This window comes from Heterodontus francisci, chromosome 4 (assembly GCF_036365525.1).
Source record: "Heterodontus francisci isolate sHetFra1 chromosome 4, sHetFra1.hap1, whole genome shotgun sequence".
NCBI lineage: Eukaryota > Metazoa > Chordata > Chondrichthyes > Heterodontiformes > Heterodontidae > Heterodontus > Heterodontus francisci.
The window spans coordinates 47,081,998-47,101,624 of NC_090374.1; the positions used below are offsets into that span (position 1 = coordinate 47,081,998).

General features: G+C 43.2%; 1 protein-coding gene across 1 annotated transcript in view; it reads left to right on the forward strand.

Annotated features, from left to right (window-relative positions):
- arsb (arylsulfatase B) overlaps positions 1-18,782 on the forward strand; it is a 130,690-nt gene extending 111,908 nt beyond the window's left edge. The window contains exons 7-8 of the mRNA XM_068029465.1: positions 8,106-8,234; positions 12,470-18,782. Coding sequence (XP_067885566.1) covers positions 8,106-8,234; positions 12,470-12,735 — 395 coding nt within the window. The 3' untranslated portion in view covers positions 12,736-18,782. The remainder of the gene's footprint in view (positions 1-8,105; positions 8,235-12,469) is intronic.
- Positions 18,783-19,627: the final 845 nt, after the last annotated feature.

A 19,627-nucleotide genomic window follows, 5' to 3' on the forward strand; every position in this document is an offset into this window, starting at 1 on the left:
CCTTCCGCCCCTCCGTACTCTTTTTTTTTGGCAAGTAACATATGACTCCAGCTGAGTTTAAGTTTGCTGCCAGGCTGTTTTAGATCATTAAACTCTAAACTGAAGGAATGCTACTGTGCTGTGCAATACCACACACACCAATATATTTCCAAAACTGGTATGGCATCCCTGCTTCATTGAGAGGATTGTGGCAGGTCCGGTGAGGTGCTGCATTGAACTCATGACTTCTTCAATCTTATGGCAACACGTGGAGATGTATTTCCGCCAGATGTACTGTGCATTTTGTTACTCAAGATTCTATAGACATCCAAAAATATTTGCTTGGAACACCAGCAGCAGAACTTCATAAATGTTTCTTGCCCTTGGAACTGTCTCCTAGTGTCTTGGAACCATGTTCTTTTTGTGGAAGTGTTCAGCTGCAGAGTTAACCATCACTTCCTGATCCAGGGTTGCTGCAACATGCACTTACTGTAGGAAATCGATGTTGTACCTTTGCTGCCTGTGTACAATTTGCTCACACGTTTTCTCTGCCCCTATAGCTGTCGGGGTCAAATTCATGATACCTTTGTCCTTGTTACAGTTTCCTACAGTTACAGACTGTTGTTAAAGAACAGATTCATTAGAACGTGACCTATAGAGTCATAGAGTTATACAGCACAGAAACAGGCCCATCGTGTCTGTGCCAGCCATCAAGCACCTAACTATTCTAATCCCATTTTCCAGCACTTGGCCCGTAGCCTTGTATGCTATGGCATTTCAAGTGCTCATCTAAATACTTCTTAAATGTTGTTAGGGTTCCTGCCTCTACCACCTCTTCAGGCAGGGCATTCCAGATTCCAACCACCCTCTGGGTGAAATTATTTTTCCTCAAATCCCCTCTAAACCTCCTGCATCTTACCTTAAATCTATGCCCCCTGGTTATTGACCCCTCCACTAAGGGAAAAAGTTTCTTCCTATCTAACCTATCAATGCCCCTCATAATTTTGTATACCTCAATCATATCCCCCCTCAGCCTTCTCTGCTCTAAGGAAAACAACCCTAGCCTTTTCAGTCTTTCTTCATAGCTGAAATGCTCCAGCCCAGGCAACATCCTGGTGAATCTCCTCTGCACCCTCTCCAGTGCAATCACATCCTTCCTATAGTGTGGTGCCCAGAACTGTACACTGTACTCCTGCTGTGACCTAATTAGTGTTTTATACAGTTCCATCATAACCTCCCTGCTCTTATATTCTATGTCTCGGCTAATAAAGGCAAGTATCCCATATGCTTTCCTAACCACCCTATCTACCTGTGCTGCTGCCTTCAGTGATCTATGGACAAATACACCAAGGTCCCTCTGACGCTCTGTACTTCCTAGGGTCCTGCCATCCATTGTATATTCCCTTGCCTTGTTAGTGCTCCCAAAATGCAGCACCTCACACTATTCAGGATTAAATTCTATTTGCCACTGCTCCGCCCATCTTACTAGCCCATATATATCGTCCTGTAATCTAAGGCTTTCCTCCTCACTATTTACGACACCACCAATTTTTGTGTCATCTGCGAACTTACTGATCATACCTCCTATATTCATGTCTAAATCATTAATGTACACTACAAACAGCAAGGGTCCCAGCACTGATCCCTGTGGTACACCACTGGTCACAGGCTTCCACTTGCAAAAACAACCCTCAACTATCACCCTCTGCCTCCTGCCACTAAGTCAATTTTGGATCCAATTTGCCAAATTGCCCTGGATCCCATGGGCTGTTACCTTCTTAACCAATCTCCCATGCGGGACCTTATCAAAAGCCTTACTGAAGTCGATGTAGACGACATCAACTGCTTTACCCTCATCTACACATCTCGTCACCGCCTCGAAAAATTCAATCAAGTTATCTTTGGTGTAGGAATATTCTTCTTTATTGTGTGGCAGTATTGTATCTGAATTCTATCTTTTCAATTTTATTAGGGCTTATATAAAGTTTGCTTTATTTTCTACTGAAAACTCATTTTAATTTAGCAAATTCTAAGTTTTTTTTCAGAATACTGAACATTTAACAACATTTGAAAGTAATATTTTTAAAATTTTACTTAACATATTTGGGGGGAGAGATAGAGGTAGCTATGCTAGGGCACAAGGTTTCGCGAGCACCAACAAGCAGCTCTTGTTCCAAATGCCCATTCTTTTTAGGGCCAGTTTTAGCTCAGCCCACAGAACAGGAATGAGGTAGGATGATTGTATAATTTAGCATCAAGGGCCTTGTTAATTGTTGTAAATTGAAGTCCTGGCCAGTGACAGACCTGCCAACAAAACCTTGCAGGATTGATCTCCCGAGCCACTGAAGCAGTACTTAATGGAGTTGTCACCTTCAGGTCATTGGGTTGTAGAATCTTATATTTCCAGGCGATTCTACAGTTTCCAAATGGCTTATTTCTGTTTCTTTTTCACTTGCTCACTCTTAATAACTCTTATGGGCTTGTTATGGGTGCCATTACATAGTATTTACAGCACAGACACAAGCCATTCAGCCCAACAGGCCCATGCCAGTTTTAGTTGGACATGGAGGAACAGTAGCTGCAGCAGCTGGGCCTATTAAAAGAGAGTAGGTGAGGGGGGCTACTCGTAGCAGGTAATACCCAACACACAGGATTTACACTATCTTGGGTTTATGCTGTGCCTCAGAAGGCTGTGCTTCGCCAGTCAGGCTGTTGCAGACCTCTTTTTAGGCTCCTGCAGCAGGACTCGCTGCTACCTGCTGGACCAGAAGGTCATGCTTTGCCAGAGGATGTCACAGTCACTGCAACTCTTAATTTTGCCACTTGCTCTTTCTAGTCTGCTGCCAGTTCACAGCTGCATCAAGCCTGGATGCAGTCTCCCTGGAGGTGGTCCCACTCTAAAGGTCGATGGCAGAGTGCTGATACCATGCCACAGGCAGGAATTGGACTTCTCCATACTTTCAATCACGAAACTCCTCGGCAGGCCTTCCAATACCTGATATAACAGCTTGTGTAACGCAAGCAGTTTTCTGTTCATAGCTGGGACCCTGAGGTTTTATATAATATATCCCTGTTCTGCTCAGCAAAGCTGGGAGAGGACCTCGCCTTCCCACAACCTCTCTTTCTAGGATGTTCCTGCCATCAGTACCTGCTGCTGTGCACTTGTGTTGGATGTTGCCAGATGCAGTTTCCTTTGTCTCACCTTCCCATGCAGAGTGTTAGTGTCTGTCCTGTTGCTTGAAAGGGTTGGACTGTGTAACGGTGTAGCCTGAGGGGTGATTGTGCTTATCTGAGATGTCATTTTCAGGAAGCTGCTGCTGTTGAGAAGGGCCTAGAGGGAAGAGAAAAGGGAAAGGGTTAGGATGGCACTAAAGTCTGGACATTAGGTGAGAGTCTTGAGAATGCAGCTTGACGCTGTGTAGCTTATTGAGAAAGAGTGAGTGAATGGCTGTTGAAAAGGTCAGTGGAGATATGTAGAGCTCATGCATCAGGTATATGTGGTGACAGTTGGAGAAGAACCAAGACGGAATGAGGATAGAAAAATGATGAATGTAAAGCCAAGTATATGGAATGTGAGGTGATGAAGGAGTGCAGGGAGGAGTCGTTGGTTGTTGCCTTGCGTGGATAATACTGTTAGTGTCTGGGGCGAAGAGAGCGAAGGAAGAGATGAATGTGATTGGAATGAGAGAGAGAGTGGTGTTGCAATGTACCTTATGATTGTATTCTGAAGGATTTCATATTGACCCCATTCCCTCACCGTCGCCCATCTCATATGCGCCCTGAGTTAAGATCAGGAGATTTTTGTTTCAGTTCAGTTTAGTTAATGTTGATGGGTTATTTGGCGATGGGAGCCCCACAGTTAAACTTGATCTGGTATTCACCTGACACCCACAAGTGCACCTTACAGCTTGGATCATTGGACAGCAATCAGGACTGTGAACCAATGGCAGATACTATCTCCTTCCTCACCCAAAGGTGCTGAGGCCAATCTTGCAGTTATATTGCTGTCTAGGGCAAGATCAGTTAACTTAGCAAAGAGCTGGGAGAAAACTTGGTCTGGAGCCCTCAGTATTCCATGATGCAAAGGATTTAATTTCAAACAGATTTGTCAAGCTCGTATGAATTTTCTTTGCAGAGTGCTAAATAATTTGTGGGTGCAAATTTTTAAAAAAGGATATGTAGCATTTTCCAGAATATATCATCTGTCCCCTCTAATGTACACCAGAAAAATGTTCTGCTTTTTATTCTCATTAATATCTATTACACTAATAAGGCAAATTCCCACTTAGTGCAGTCCTGTATGATTGAATCATCGTGCTCCTATTTTGCAAGCTGCCAAAACACTTACTGTAAGATGATTCTTACAACAGTCACACACTGGATAATGTGTTCCATAATGTAACTTCCCTTTTCCCAAGGTATTGACCTCACAGCTTTCAACAGCTAATATCTTAAACAGATCAGTTTGAAAACGCCTTAGGGAGCATTACTGGTGAAGGAAAAACCTGGGCTGTCTGAAACATGTAGAAACGATAAAATGTAGACAAGGTCAGCATTTTTCAGGACTCTGTACAGTTATGTGTATGTGTTTGTTTCAAACAGTACAACTTTACACATTTAAAGAAACTTACCCAGATGTTCTTGATATCTTCATTGAGCCACTGTGACATTGTTAGTTATTTTTCCCATAACAATAGCATTCCAATCTACATCTTTTCTGCTTTTCATATATTCCACCTCTTGTCTCCTGCCTAATCTTCCCTAGAACCCTTTTCATAGCTTTAATGTTTTCTGTAAAATAAGGAATTGTTATTTTTGGCCTGACAATATTCATTTAACTATATGATAATCAGTTGACCTCTTCATCCACATTTTTCCAAGGTTACTAATGTTTTCCTGTGCGCAGTATTAAATTTAACATCACATCCGCCCAAGGACACTGCTTCACATCTTGTGTTAGGTAATCACTGATCATCTATGTATTTGCTTCTACTTTTACTCTTAATATGTAGTTATCCTGGTCTGCCTTTTATTTGTTCAAGGGATGTGGGTGGTGCTGGCAAGGCCATATTTATAGCCCATCCTTAGTAGCTCTGACAATCTACTGGCCTGTTAGGTCACTTCAGGGAGCAGTTTGGAGTCAACCACATTGGTGTGGGACTGGATTTGCATGAAAGACAGACCGGCAGGTTTTCTTTTCTAAAGGACGTTAGTGAACCAGTTGGGTTCATGTCATTTTTATACTGGGGTTTTATTTCCATAAATCACTGCAGCCATTGCTGTAATGCTACTTACAAGCTGGTGTTTGGTGTGGAATCCCAGGATATTGACCGAGTGACCATGAATGAATGGCAGTACATGTCTGTCGGGATCTTGTGTGACTTGAAAGGGAATTTGGAGGTGATGGTGTTCCCACAACAGTGCTGCTCTTGAAATAAAAGCAGTAAATGCTGCAAGCACTCATCTGGTCAGGCAACATGCCGTCAAAGTACTTTATAGAAGTGTTGAGAGTAGAGTTAAAGGACCATAAAGGGATAGAGAGGATTTTGAAGGATGGGGGAGAGGTAGCAAGGTGGAGGGACTGACATTGAGTGTTTGATGTGAGCTGAGATTACTGAAGGCTCTGCCACAAAAGATGGAACAGAGGACAGGATATAAATTAACCCAAAGTCAGAAGAGAAGAGGGCATATGCTGGCAAACAGGCTGGAAGAGCTTGCAGAGATGGTGGGTGGGGGTGGGGTGGGGTTGGTGGGGGTTGCGCAGGGCAGTGGAAATACCTGTAGATAACGATTTTGAATTTGGTGCATGTGGGGCAGGATGGAAGATGGAAACAACAGAGGTGATAGGACACCTGGACTTAATGAAAAGAAAGGAGAAAGCTTGCATTGTGTGGGATTTTATATTTCCAGTCCTGCTGGATTTATAGAAATGCCAAGAAAAGTGGAATGCTCTAGCAAGGAGGCAAGACCTTCTGGGAGCAGGGAGAAAATTAGTTGCGGGGGGAAAAAAAACTTGCATATGGCAATGAAATAATCTTGGTCATTTAAAGGCCTTTGAGAAATTTCACAAAATTCCCAGGATGATCTTAGAAATTCTATCTCAGGTTATTGTCCCTTTTCAGGAGATAAGTTGCAGAGAATCTAGTGCAATGAAAATTGCATGGGATCTGTTGGAAGGTGCATCATAAGGACATAAGAACATAAGAAATAGGAGCAGGAGTAGACCATACTGCCTGTTGAGCCTGTTCTGTCATTCAATATGATCATGGCCGATCTTGGGCTTCAACTCCACTTTGCCCCCACTCCCCATATCCCTTAATTCCCTGAGATACCAAAAATCTGTCAATCTCAGTGTTAAATATATTCAATGATGGAGCATCCACTATCCCTGGGGTAGAGAATTCCAAAGATTCGCAACCCTTTGAGTGACAAAATTTCTCTTCATCTCGGTCCTAAATGATCATCCCCTTATCCTGACACTGTGCCCCATGTTTTAGATTCTCCAGCCAGCAGAAATGACCTCTGTGTCTACCCCATCCAGCCCTTTCATAATCTTGTATGTTTCAATGAGATTCTTCTAAACTTCAGAGAATACAGGCCCAATTTACTCAGCCTCTCATCATAGGACAACACTCCTATTCCAGGGACGAAGGGGAGTTTTAGCTCTCCCCCACGGTGGGTTTGGAGGTGGGGCGAGCAGAAAATTGGGTGGGATGGTGTGGATGGGGGGATGGTCCCTCCACCACCCTGCCTCCGCCAGAATTTAGTCCCGGGTGGAAGGCCTATGAACAGCCTTCCCGCCCTGCCGCTATTTGAGGCCCTTAACAGGGCAATTAACCCCCAATTAAGGGCCTCTTCCCACCGCAGCCACAATTAGCCGTGTGGCAGGCGACCCTCTCGCTGCACGGGAACCACAGTACGTAAAACCATGCAGGCTGCTTCCTGGTTCCGGTGAGGGACGTGTCCCTCTTTTAAAGGTACTTAGTGCGTGAATGGGGGACCTGACATCAGGAAGGGAGTCCCACTGAGAGCCTGCCCAGCTGCCAGGATGCCAATATTTACACTTGGAGAGGGTTTGCTCTTTCAAAGTCAAGGTGTTAGGATTGCCTTGAATGCTGTGCTAATGAAGCAATTTTAGGTAATTCATTCACTTAGAGTAAGCCATTGTTCTGGGACCATGCTGCCCAGGCTTCTGTCTCCAGGTGGGTCTTTGGAATGTGAGAACATGTTTCAGATGCAAATTGCGGTTGCCATCTTTGCTGCTAGTTTTTTTTTTAAGTTAACTGCAGGATTTTTTGTCCATTAGAAGTTTAATATAAATTTCCAATTGATGAATTAATAATCCCTCATTTGGCATATTGTGTTTTCTTGACACCTTCCTAATTGCTTGCTGTACCTACATGCTAACTTTCTGTGTTCCTTATACAAGCACACCCAAATCTCTCTGAAAATCAACATTTGCAAGTTTCATGTCTTTTAGAAAATATTCTGCTCTTCCATTACAACCAAAATGTCTAGTCTCACACTTCCCACATTATAGTCCATCTGCCACCTTGTTGCCCACTCACTTAACCTGTCTGTCTGTGCCCTCCTCACAGCTTGCCTTTCCGCCTACCTTTGTATTATCAGCAAACTTAGATACATTACTCTCTGTCACTTTGTCTAAGTCATTAATATAGATTGTAAGCTCAAGTGTAATAAATATGTATTTTGCCATACCCTTTATGTTCATATGTAATGGTGTGAGTCACAGCTTTTCAACCATTGTCTCTGTCTCTGAAATACACAGCATAGGAATATTTTCTTAAAGGAAAATATTAATTCTATTTTTAAGAGGTACTCTAAGTCATGTTCTAAATGGGATGCATGCCAAAATACTGGAAGAATAAAATGAATCACCCGCGATGCAGCCTGTATAATTCATTCTTGCCTGTGGCATGGCATTCATGAATTGCATGCTGTTCCTTCCATTGGTCATCCTGCCAGTGTACATTTGAGTGCCATGGACAGTGTTTTATTTGGTTGGTATTAAAGCTAAATATTAGTAACAGAAGTTCCTGCAAGTTTCTATTCTATGTGATCTGTTTATCCCACACTGTGTCTCAGCTCTGCCGTTCTTCTTCTAGGTGCCGTTTTGCCCAATGAAAATGCTACATCCAGTATACAACTGACTGAGTGGCCGAATTCCATCTTTAATGTGTCGATCCATTCTGCAATCCGAGTTGGGGACTGGAAACTATTAACTGGAAATCCTGGTAGGGATAAAAAATCATTTGCACACTGGATAACTTATTAGCCTTTCTGCTCTAACAGTATTTTTTATTCATTCATAGGATGTAAGTCTCACTGACAAGGCCTGCATTTATTACCCATCCCTGGTTGTTCTTGAGAAGGTGACGGTGAGCCATCTTCTTGAACCACTACAGTCTGTACGATGGAGGTACAGTGCTGTTAGGGAGGGAATTCCAGGATTTTGATCCAGTGATGATGAAGGAATGATGGTGATATGTTTCCAACTCAAGATGGTGTGTGACTTGAAGGGGAACTTGAAAGTGGCTGTGTTCCTATGCATCTGCTGCCGTTGTCCTTCTAGGTAGTACTGGTTGCTGGTTTGGAAGGTGCTGGGAAAGAAGCCTTGGCAAGTTGTGACAGTGCATCTTGTTGATGGGACACACTGCAGCCACACTGCATCAGTGGTGGAGGGAGTGAATGTTTAGGTGGTGGATGGGGTGCTGATCAAGAGGGCTGCTTCATCCTGGATAGTGTCAAGCTTTTTGAGTGTTGTCAGACCTGCACTAATTTAGGCAAGTGGAAAATATTCCATCAAGCTCCTGACTTGTGTTTTGTCAGGTTTTGGAAAGGCTTTGGTGAGTCAGGAAGTGGGTCACTCACTGCATATTAACCAGCCTTTGCTCTTGTCGCCATAGTGTTTATATGGCTGGTCCAGTTAAGTTTCTGGTCAATGGTGCCTCCCAAGATATTAAAAGATGTCGCGAATTCGATAATAGTAATGCATCTTGGTATGATGTACTGCACTTACATTCATTATATTAATTTCCTTATCCCCCAATTCACTTACAACTACACTTTCAAAATGGCAACTATCTAGCCACAACATTTCTGCAGCTACTAATTTGTTCAACTGCATCCTCTCCTCCACCTTTGACATCCTAGCCCCCATTAAAACCTTTACTCTGTCTCACCCTGGCCGTCCCCCAGTACCACACTCACTCTACTCCCTTGGGTCCAAGGGATGCAGACAACTAGTTTAGCCATCCACTGCCAGATCAGGCTGTGTCACATAAAGCACTACTGGGTCTTACTTCCATCTGTTAAAACTGCTCACTATTCCAGGATCATCTGGAATGCAAAGATAACCCTAACTTCTTTACTGAAAACGATCTTAAACCCCCCTCCCTGTCTCCTCCACCCTCACCTCCAACAATAAGTGTGAGGAGCTCATGGTCTTTTTTGTCACTAAGATCAAGACCATGTGATCAGCTTCCTCTGCTGTGCCCCTCCCTTCCACTAGCCCATCTGGCCAAACTACCTCTCATACTTCCCTCTGCCCTAGCCCTGAACTCTAGTTTCTCTCCTATCTCCCATCATGCTGTCTCTGAATTTATCTTGTCTATGAGACCCACCTCCTATTCCCTCAAGCCTATTCCCACTAAACTGCTGACCACCCAACTTCTCCTCTTGGTCCCCATGTTAGCCAGTGTTGTTGACCGTTCTCTCTCATCAGGTGTCGTCCCTGTCTCCTTTAAATCTGCTGTCATCACCATTCTCCTCAAAAAATCAACCCTTGATCCCCAATGTCCTTGTAAACTACCATCTCCTTTCCTCTCCAAACTCCTTGAACGTGTTGTCACCTCCCAAATCCATTCCCACCTTTCCAGGAACTCCATGTTTGAATCCATCTAATCAGGTTTCTGCCCTGCCACAGTACCAAAATGGCTCTTATCAAGTCACAAGCACAAAGGACATTCTATGAGTCTGTAACAAAGGCAAGCGTATCCCTCCTCGTCCTTCTCGATCTGTCTGCAGCCTTTGACACAGTTGACCGCAACATCCTCCTCCAATGCTTCTCCACTGCCATCCAACTGGGTGGGACTGCTATCACCTGGTTCCATTCTTATCTATCAAATCGTAGCCAGAGAATCACTCACAGTGGCTTTTCTTCCTGCTTCCACGCCGTTACCTCTGGTGTCCCTTAAACATAGAAAATAGGAGCAGGAATAGGCCATTTGGCCCTTCGAGCCTGCTCCACCATTCCTTTTGATCATGGCTGATCATCCAACTCAGTAACCTGTTCCTGCTTTCTCCCCATATCCTTTGATCCCTTTTGCCCCAAGAGCTATATCTAACTCCTTCTTGAAAACATACAATGTTATGGCCTCAACTGCTTTCTGTGGTAGCGAATTCCACAGACTCACCACTCTCTGGGTGAAGTAATTTCTCCTCATCTCAGTCCTGAAAGGTTTACCCCGTATCCTTAGACTATGACCCCTGATTCTGGACTCCCCCCCCCACCGCCCCCCCCCCCCCCCCCACCATCAGGAACATCCTTCCTACATCTACCCTCAAGTCCTGTTAGAATTTTATAGGTTTCTATGAGATCCCCCCTCACTCTTCTGAACTCCAGCAAATATAATCCTAACCGATTCAATCTCTCCGCATACATCAGTCCCGCCATCCTAGGAATCAGTCTGGTAAACCTTCGCTGCACGCCCTCTATAGCGAGCATCCTTCCTCAGATAAGGAGACCAAAACTGCACACAATATTCCAGGTGGCCTCACCAAGGCCCTGTATAATTGCAGTAAGACATCCCTGCTCCTGTACTCGAATCCTCCCCTAAGGATCTATCCTTGGTCCACTCCTATTTCTCATCTACATGCAGCTCGTTGGTGACATCATTCAAAAGCACAGCGATAGTTTTCACAGGTACACTGACAACACCCAGCTCTACCTCAACATCACCTCTCTTGACTCCTCCACTGTTGCTAAATTATTCGACTGCTTATCCAACATCCAGTACTGGATGAGCAGAAATTTCCTCCAATTAAATATTGGGAAGACTGAAGCCATTGTTTTTGGTCCCTAGCTACTGACTCCATTCCACTCCCTGGCGATAGTCTGAGACTAAATTAGTCTGTTCACAACCTCGGAGTCATATTTGACCCCAAGATGAGCTTCCGACCACCTATTCATGTCATCCCTAAGACCGCCTGTTGCAACCATAAAGTCACCCGACATTGCACATTCTCAGCTTATCTGCTGCTGAAACCCTCATTCATACCTTCGTCACCTCTAGGCATGACTATTCCAACACACTCCTGGTCTCTTGCATTCTACCCTCTGCAAACTTGAGATTATTCAAAACCCTGCTCCATGTGTCTCAAGTCCTGTTCACCTATCATCCCTGTGCTCGCTGACCTACATTGGCTCCCAGTTAAGCAACATCTTGATTTGAAAATTCTCATTGTTTCAAATCCCTCCATGGCCTAGCCCCTCCCTATCTCTGTAATCTCCTGCAAGCTATCTGCACTTCTCAAATTCTGGCCTCTTGAGCATCCCCAATTTTAATCGCTCCACCATTGGTGGCCATGTCTTCAGTTACTCAGGCTCCAAGCTCTGAAATGCCCTCCCTACACCTCTCTGCTTCTCTATGTTCCTTTCCTCCTTTATGACACGTCTTAAGATCTCCCTCATTGACTAAGCTTTTATTCATCTGACCCAATATCTGCTTGTGTGGCTCGGTGTCATATTTTGAAGTCTTACGCTTCTGTGAAGCACCTTGGAATGTTTTATTACATTTAAGGCGTTATATTTATATGAGTTGCTGGGTGATGAAAATGCTTTACAGTTGAAAAAACTAACAACTGTCCTGTTTGCTTTAAGAAATCATCTGACCCAAGTTTAGCTAATTTGTATTAAGAAAAATCCCAAAGGCTTTCAGGAAGTTGGCCAGCAGTAAACCGCCTGCTGAATAAATCTCTGATCAGTTATTACTGTTTAGATGATTGGGATGTGTCAACTGTTTTCAAGTAGATTATCTTCACTGCACTTCATTGTCTGTAAAGTACGTTGGGATATCCTGTTAAAATTGGTTCTGTAGGTCTGTCTATGTATATGTCCATGCACATGTACGTACTTTTGGCATCCATTGTGTCTTGCTTCGTCATGGCTTTTATTCAATAGGATGAATAATTGCAACATCATTATTATATTTAATGAGCAGGGACAAAAATCTGTAGTTCATTACAGTGGAGATCCTGTGTGGAGTATGTGTTATAACAAATTAACTTGTGCAGTCCTTAACATTTGGATAATGGTCCTTTCCTCAGCAGCTGCCCTTGTTTGTATAATGCATGTCGCCAGTGTTTTGAATTGGTCTTTGCAGTGTACCAGATTATTGAGATGTGATGTGATCCTGTGATAGGAGTGAAATTTAGATTGTACTAATTGGAAATGTTCTATTCACTGTAGGCTGCAGTCACTGGTTCCCACCACCATCACTGTCCAAACCAATGCTACTACTGTCATCTGAGTCACCAAAGAAAAACATTTGGCTTTTTAACATTGCGACTGATCCAGATGAGAGAGTTGATCTTTCGGGCCATTACCCCAGCATCGTTGAGAAGCTGCTGTCAAGACTTCAACACTATCAGGACAGTGCAGTGCCAGTTGTTTATCCACGGGATGATCCAAAGTGTGATCCTGGCAAGACTGGGGTCTGGGGGCCATGGGCCTAGGAGCCAAGGTTGTTTAAAGCTAATAATGTCTATTTTCTCACTGGCATCAGCCACTCAATGTTAGGTGATGGTGTTTGAGCAGGAGCACTAGATTTGATTTTGTCGCCCTGCAGGTGCCTTTTAATACTTTCTGATAAATTTTGTGCATCCAGAGAGGGGAAAAATGGGATTAATGTAGGATTAGTATAATGGGTGGTTGATGGTCGGTGCGGACTCAGTAGGCCGAAGGGCCTGTTTCAGTGCTGCATCTCTCCATGACTCTATGACTCCAAAGCCAGCCCACCTTTCACTAAAATGCCAGATTTGTGCTCTATATTTTTCTTTGGCAGTATGAGTTTCATTTAGCACTATCATTTATTTGGTAAAACAGCTGCTGTATCATTTCCACAATGTGGAGTAGTGATTAACATATGCTATTCCAATTTGTACTTCATTGCTTATACTGTGCTGCTGCTTGCTGATGGGACAGTTTCGCTTCCTAGTGCCCCTCATCACAGCCATGGAAGATTTTTGTTTCAGGTTTTAACAATAATGTCACTATCTCTCAGATCTCACAGCTGATTGAAATTTCCGGAGGAATGGGGCCATGCAGCTGAGCAATTGGTTGTGAGACTTGGTTCTGTTTGAGCATAAATCGAACAGCTGAGTCTCGGAGTAGAATGAAATGCAGCCAGATCTCGGATCCAGGGAACAGAATGGAACTAAGTTTAACAGTTGCATCCTCAATTCAAAACTCTCTCCATCCTACAGCATTTCACACAGCTGTGAAACGTACTCAGCTCACAAACAAAGCTAAGTCTTAAAATATTGGTGTGTTTTTTTTGCCTTCAAAGCTCCTGTTTGGCAGAGCAGTTTGGTTTTTGCTATACATCTCGCCAGCCTTGTGAACATTTCATCAGCTGTAAGACTCAGCTATTTTGTTTTAACTTATTCACAGGATGTGAGCATCACTGGCTAGGCCAGCATTTATTGCCTAATTGCCCTTGAGAAGGTGGTGGTGAGCTGCCTTCTTGAATACAGCTGAGTGGCTTTCTAGGCCCTTTCAGAGAGCAGTGAAGAGTCAACCACATGGGAGATTTCCTTCCCTAAAGGGCATTAGTGAACCAGATGGGTTTTTACAATAATCTGGTAGTTTCTTGGTCCAGGATTCTGGCTTACTGGTCCAATAACGTTACCACTATGCTACCATATCCCCAGTGGTAAACAAGCTGGATCTCCCAGCTGAATGAAATGTCACCTGTGTAATATGCCAGTAGGCTCGGAAGGTTGCTTAGAGGTCACTGAGCTGGGGAAAAGGTATAGGTCACTTGCAATTTTTACTGTATTTCTAGCTCACCTTTCAGGGTAGAAAAATGGTACCTGAAGTAGTAGATTGCCACCTCCAAACTGGAAAACAACAAAAATTTATATTCATACAGCACCTTCAACATAATAAAACTTCCCAAGGCACTTCACAGGAGTATTATAAAACCAAATATACCACTGAGCCATATAAGAAGATATGGGGTCAGATGACCAAAAGCTTTGTCAAAGAGGTAGGTGTTAAGGAGCATCTTAAAGGAGGAAAGAGAGATAGAGAGGCAGAGAGGTGTAGGGAGGGAATTCCAGAGCTTAAGGCCTTGGCAACTGAAGGCACAGCCACCAATGGTGGGACAATTACAATTGAGGATGCTCAAGAGGCCAGAATTAGATGAGTGCAGGTTTCTCAGAGGGTTGAGGGGTGGAGGAGATGAGAGATCGGGAGGGGCGAAGCCACGGTGGGATTTGAAAGCAATGATGAGAATTTTAAAAACAAGATGTTATTTGACCAGGAGCCAGTGCAGGTCAGCAAGCACAGGAGTGATAGGTGAAGGGGTCTTGGTGAGAGTTAAGGGTTTTGGATGACCTCAAGTTTAGAGGGTAGAATGTGGGAGACCAGCCAAGAGTGCATTGGAATAGTCATGTCTGGAGATGACAAAGGCACGAATGAGGGTTTCAGCAGCAGCTGAGCTGAGACAGGACGACGTCGTGTGACGTTACAGAGGTGGAATAAGGCGGTCTTAGTGATAAAGCGAATAGGTGGTCGGAAGCTCATCTTGGGGTCAAATATGACACCAAGGTTGTGAAGAGACTGGTTTAATCTCAGACTATTGCCAGGAGTCGGTTGCTTGGGAACGCATTTGTAGGGAGCAGAGACTGAAAACAATGGCTTCAGTCTTCCCAGTACTTTAATTGGAGGAAATTTCTGCTCATCCAGTACTGGATGTCAGATAAACTGTCTGATTTAGCAACAGTGGAGGAGTTGAGAGAGGTGGTGATGGGGTAGAGCTGGGTGTCATCAGCGTACACGTGAAAACTAATGCTCTGCTTTTGGATGATGCTGAAGACAAACCATTTGGAGTAAGTGGCAACATTTACAAAGGCAATATTTATTTTCATCAGGAAAGATAAACCAGTTCAAAATATCTGCCACTAAGTGAAGGGTAGAGTGTCTGAACTTTTTGAATAAAGAAATTATAAGGCTGCAAGATGAGAATGGCAAGCTTAAGTCTTTAGAGTACAGGCTAAAAGTTTCAGAACAGAAAATGATCTTTTTTTAAAAATCTAAAAATTTTTTAGAAGACTCATTTGAAGGGTATGGAAATTACTGATCTTGAGATAATAGCAGTGTTTGAGAAGACTGAATGCAAGCACTGGAAGCTAGGGGATAGTTTTTTGTGCTCTTCTTAAACAAGACCTACTCAAGTATAGCAGCAACAAACAATGGCTTAAAAGGAATTGGACAGAGAGTTCCAAGAGACTACTAATTATTGATGCATGAAAGGAATATTGGCAAATAAATGGCCAAGTGAAAGAATAGCACAAAAAAAAATTAAATGTTGATGCCTGTTTTATAAAGGGTAGTGCAAGGTTACCTACAAATGGTCCCTAGGAAAGGAATCTCAAATGTCTAAATGTTCTAAATCCTGATTCTGCTCTTATTTCCAAGGCTGGCCAATCCTGGCCCCAGTTTTTTTTTTTGGCAGTTTTCATCAATAGGGTTTGGGGTTGGTCAGGATGCACCACCTCCCAGAACTGCTGGCACCATTAAATGTTGCCAGTGTTGGTGCCAAAAATTCTGGGCCGGGACAAAGTTACACAGGTCCAAGGGATGAGTACCTCCTTAATAGCAAGTGCACTTTAATCATAGATGTAGAGTATCTATGAGCCCCTAGCCCACAAGTGAGTTCTTGTGCACTTTCACCAATCGATCTACCTATCTTTCTATTAACAGTATTACAATTAGACAGGATTATCTGTTTTGGCAGAATCCCAGTATGAACTGGCGCCCTTTCCACCTAACCCACGGCCATGCTCCTGGCCCCTTTTGTTTGCTGTCAGCTAATTAGCACGTTTTTGTTTGCAGGATCTCTGCCTCTAGCTCGGGACGGAAAGTGGGAAAAATGGCTATGTCAAACCTCAAGTACCTGCACAGCATAGATAGCTTGTAGCTAGTTTGAGATTATTTTGAAAGAAGCCCTGTGTTGGCCAATTGCACTAGGAGGTAAACCTTTAACATTTTAAATCCGTCATCTGTCCACATAGCAGCATTGAGCAGCCAAGATTACTATGACACTGATGACTAAATATATGGTGTATGATGTATTCCCATTGTTATGGACAAATGAGAGATGACAGCGATGGCTCCCTATTTTCTACTTCTCAACCAAAGATATTGTGTTTTTAAAAAAAAGTGTTTTAACCTGAGTGGTTAATTGTCAAGAACAGACAATGACAGGTTTTCTTTTTCTTTTTCCTTGTTCACTGAAGAAAAAACTTGGCAGATTAAGGAGGACGGATGCACTCTTTCAGATTTCACTTATTATATTCCTGTCAAAGTTCTGTGGTGAAATCCTGGCATGATTTCTCAAGTGGGGAGTTCCAGGCCAACTCCAGTCTCTGCCTGCACGTAGCTTAAAAGCTGATGGTGTTGGGCAGGGTCCTTTCTTTTCAATGGCACAGATGTTTCGCTCTATCTTTTTCTGCCTAGAATATACCTTCATTAAAACTCCTTATCAGAAACCTAGTTTCTGTCATGTGACCAGAGTTTCTGTTCCATTAAATTCATAAATAGTTTCTGATGGTTAGGCCATTGACAGACAATGGAGTTTGGGTGTCATTCAATCACATACCATCTTGATAAAGTGACCATTTTGGGTTTATTTCATAAGTTCATTTTATAGTTGATCAGTCGTATTGTGTGAGCGCAATACCATCATTATTTTTCTAATATTCGACCAGATATCTTCTACACCCCTTGATGTTTCGGGGGGAAATCACAGAAGTGACTTGGGCCATCGGTCAGCCAGCAGAATAGCTCCCCACTCAACTTACTGCTGTAGCTGCTGCAGTTGCACCAGGGCGCTTGTGTAACTCCAACAGAAAATACTACCAGCTTTAGGTGGTGTGCTGTTCCTATCTCTTGTACGCCAAGCGTTCACTCAAACTTCTGTCACACATCCAAGACAATAGTGTAAAGAAACAAAGACTGTCATTTGATACAGAAGCCAGAGTATCTGTAACCTCTAAGCATCCTAATTGCACTTTTTTTTTAAAACAAAAAGTGACGCCTGTAATGTGAACAACAGTCAAACTCTGACCATGCAATGCTTACATACTGATTGGACATTGCTGCCACAAAGAGACCCAGGTTCACCTTAACGCCAGAATAATATAGGATAATAAGTCCGGATTAATGCATTACGTGATCTACTGGGTCCATACTAAATGGTGTTTCATTTGACTTACTGTGAACAATATTATGGGAGGTTTACAAATAATATATGTATAATAAAAGGGTAGGTCTTGTGCTCATTTCGAGCTGAATTTCCCCGGGTGGGTCGCAATCCCCACATCAGGTAAATTCCAGGTTGGGAACCGTAAGTGGCTGTGGCAGGATGACGGACAACATTGCGAATGTGTGATAAAATACCCCTCAATAGCTGCTTAATGAACTTGAGTGACAGCCCTCTGCTTCCATGAGGGTAGCCTCTCCCTGAGATGTCATCTCCGGAAAGATCATGCGGAGGCGGCTAAATATCGTGCAACCAGTACGCCACACTCCTGTGAGAAATTGCTGCCATGCCCGCCTCCATGGCAAAATTAGCCCTTCACCTCAATCACATTTCAAGTGCATGCTCGAAGCTCTTTTTTTAAAGAAGCATAAAGAGGCAAAAACAGTCATTTGGAATGGTGAGAGAATCTCTCCTGGAAAAGTAAAAACAGAGGCAGGATGTCTACAATCTCATAATTGATTCTCCATTTAAATGAAAGATAAGGGTTCCGATCGGCAGCCTAAATAGCAACTAAAATCTGAATCAATTCACCCAGACTTTGTGACCCGAAAAGATTAGAGCTTCACTTTAGCCGAAGATTGGTGCATTGTGCATTTTGACGCAGAACACTCTGGCCCTTATAATTCAGATGATACACTATCTTATAGTAAGCAATGGTTTGGGAGATCTGTTACGGTATAGAAAATATCATTTTGCATCTGTCCACACTTCAGATGCCACACATGCAAATTTCTTGTCACACCATATATAAATAAAGAGAAAGAGAGTCAATGCTTTCCAGTCAATAGAAGCCATCCTAGCCACTGGAATACCTTTTTATTTGTGCTGATGGCCCTGGATGCTCCTAAGAACAGTTAATTTCTAATTCATGTCAGGATGTTACAACAGTTAGATTTTGTAGCCTTAAACAAACAGGCCAAGTTGCATGTTGTGTTATCCTGTCACTAAAGGGACATTGTGTATCACACAGTATAATGCCCCTGTACTTATAAAATCACATATCCTCCCAAGTACCAAAGACAACAGTATATGATACTTCCTGATAAATGTAAAGATCTCGACGCACTCCACACTGGACAGGAAATGTGTGTTCTGGTTGAACATAATGAATCAAAGCTGGAATCCACTATGTTGGTATTGTAACTTGTTTGTTTTCTGGTTCCAAAATGGCTGTCTCATTTTTCTCAAAATGTGAATTATCATGTTCTGTTTAATAAACTATTTGCAATGTTACTTTGATGTATTTTTGTTTATGACTATTTAGGAAAATGATGGTTGGCATCCTTCCATCTATAAAAGATGATGGACACACAGCAAACAATCCATTTAAGTGGGGTGTCTTCTCTTGATGCACCTTTGCTGATGGCTGTGAAGGCCAATCCTTGAGAGGCAGGTTCTGCCATAAGTGCTGCACATGAAGCTGCCAGGTGATGCTGTGAGTTGTTGTTTTCGGCATTTGCACCTGTTGCCAAGCTGCTGTAGCCTCTGGTCATTGTGGTTGTGCACACCAGTCCAGAGGATGTGTTGCCATTTCCCTCTTTCACCAGCTAGTGGCTCCCAGGTGCGATAGTCGACATTTAGGGCCTTCATGTCATGCTTGCAAGTATCCTTGAAGCGGAGCTTTGGGCACCTCACTAGTAGTCTGGCCCCAGCTACCTCACCATAATACAGAAGGTCCTTGGTATGAGACCGTCTTTCATCCTATGGACTTGACCGATCCATCGAAACCACCTCTCTTTGATTGGTGCCAACACGCTTGGGAACTCTGTCTTTAAGAGGACTGCCACATTTGTGATTTTGTCCTGCCAGGATATACCCATAATGTGCTGCAGACAGCAAAGATGGAAATTATTGAGCTTCTTTTCCTGGTAGCTGTAAGTCGCACATGTTTCACAGCCATACACCAAGATGCTGAGAACACATTCCTTATCAACCATGAGCTTGGTCCTAAGGGTCAGCTTGGTATTATCCCATGCACGTTTCACAAGTCGGCCAAAGGTGCTTTCCCTATGCGTGTATCGAGTGGATGTGGTGTATTTGGATTTTCAGAAAGCTTTTGATAAGGTCCCACATAAGAG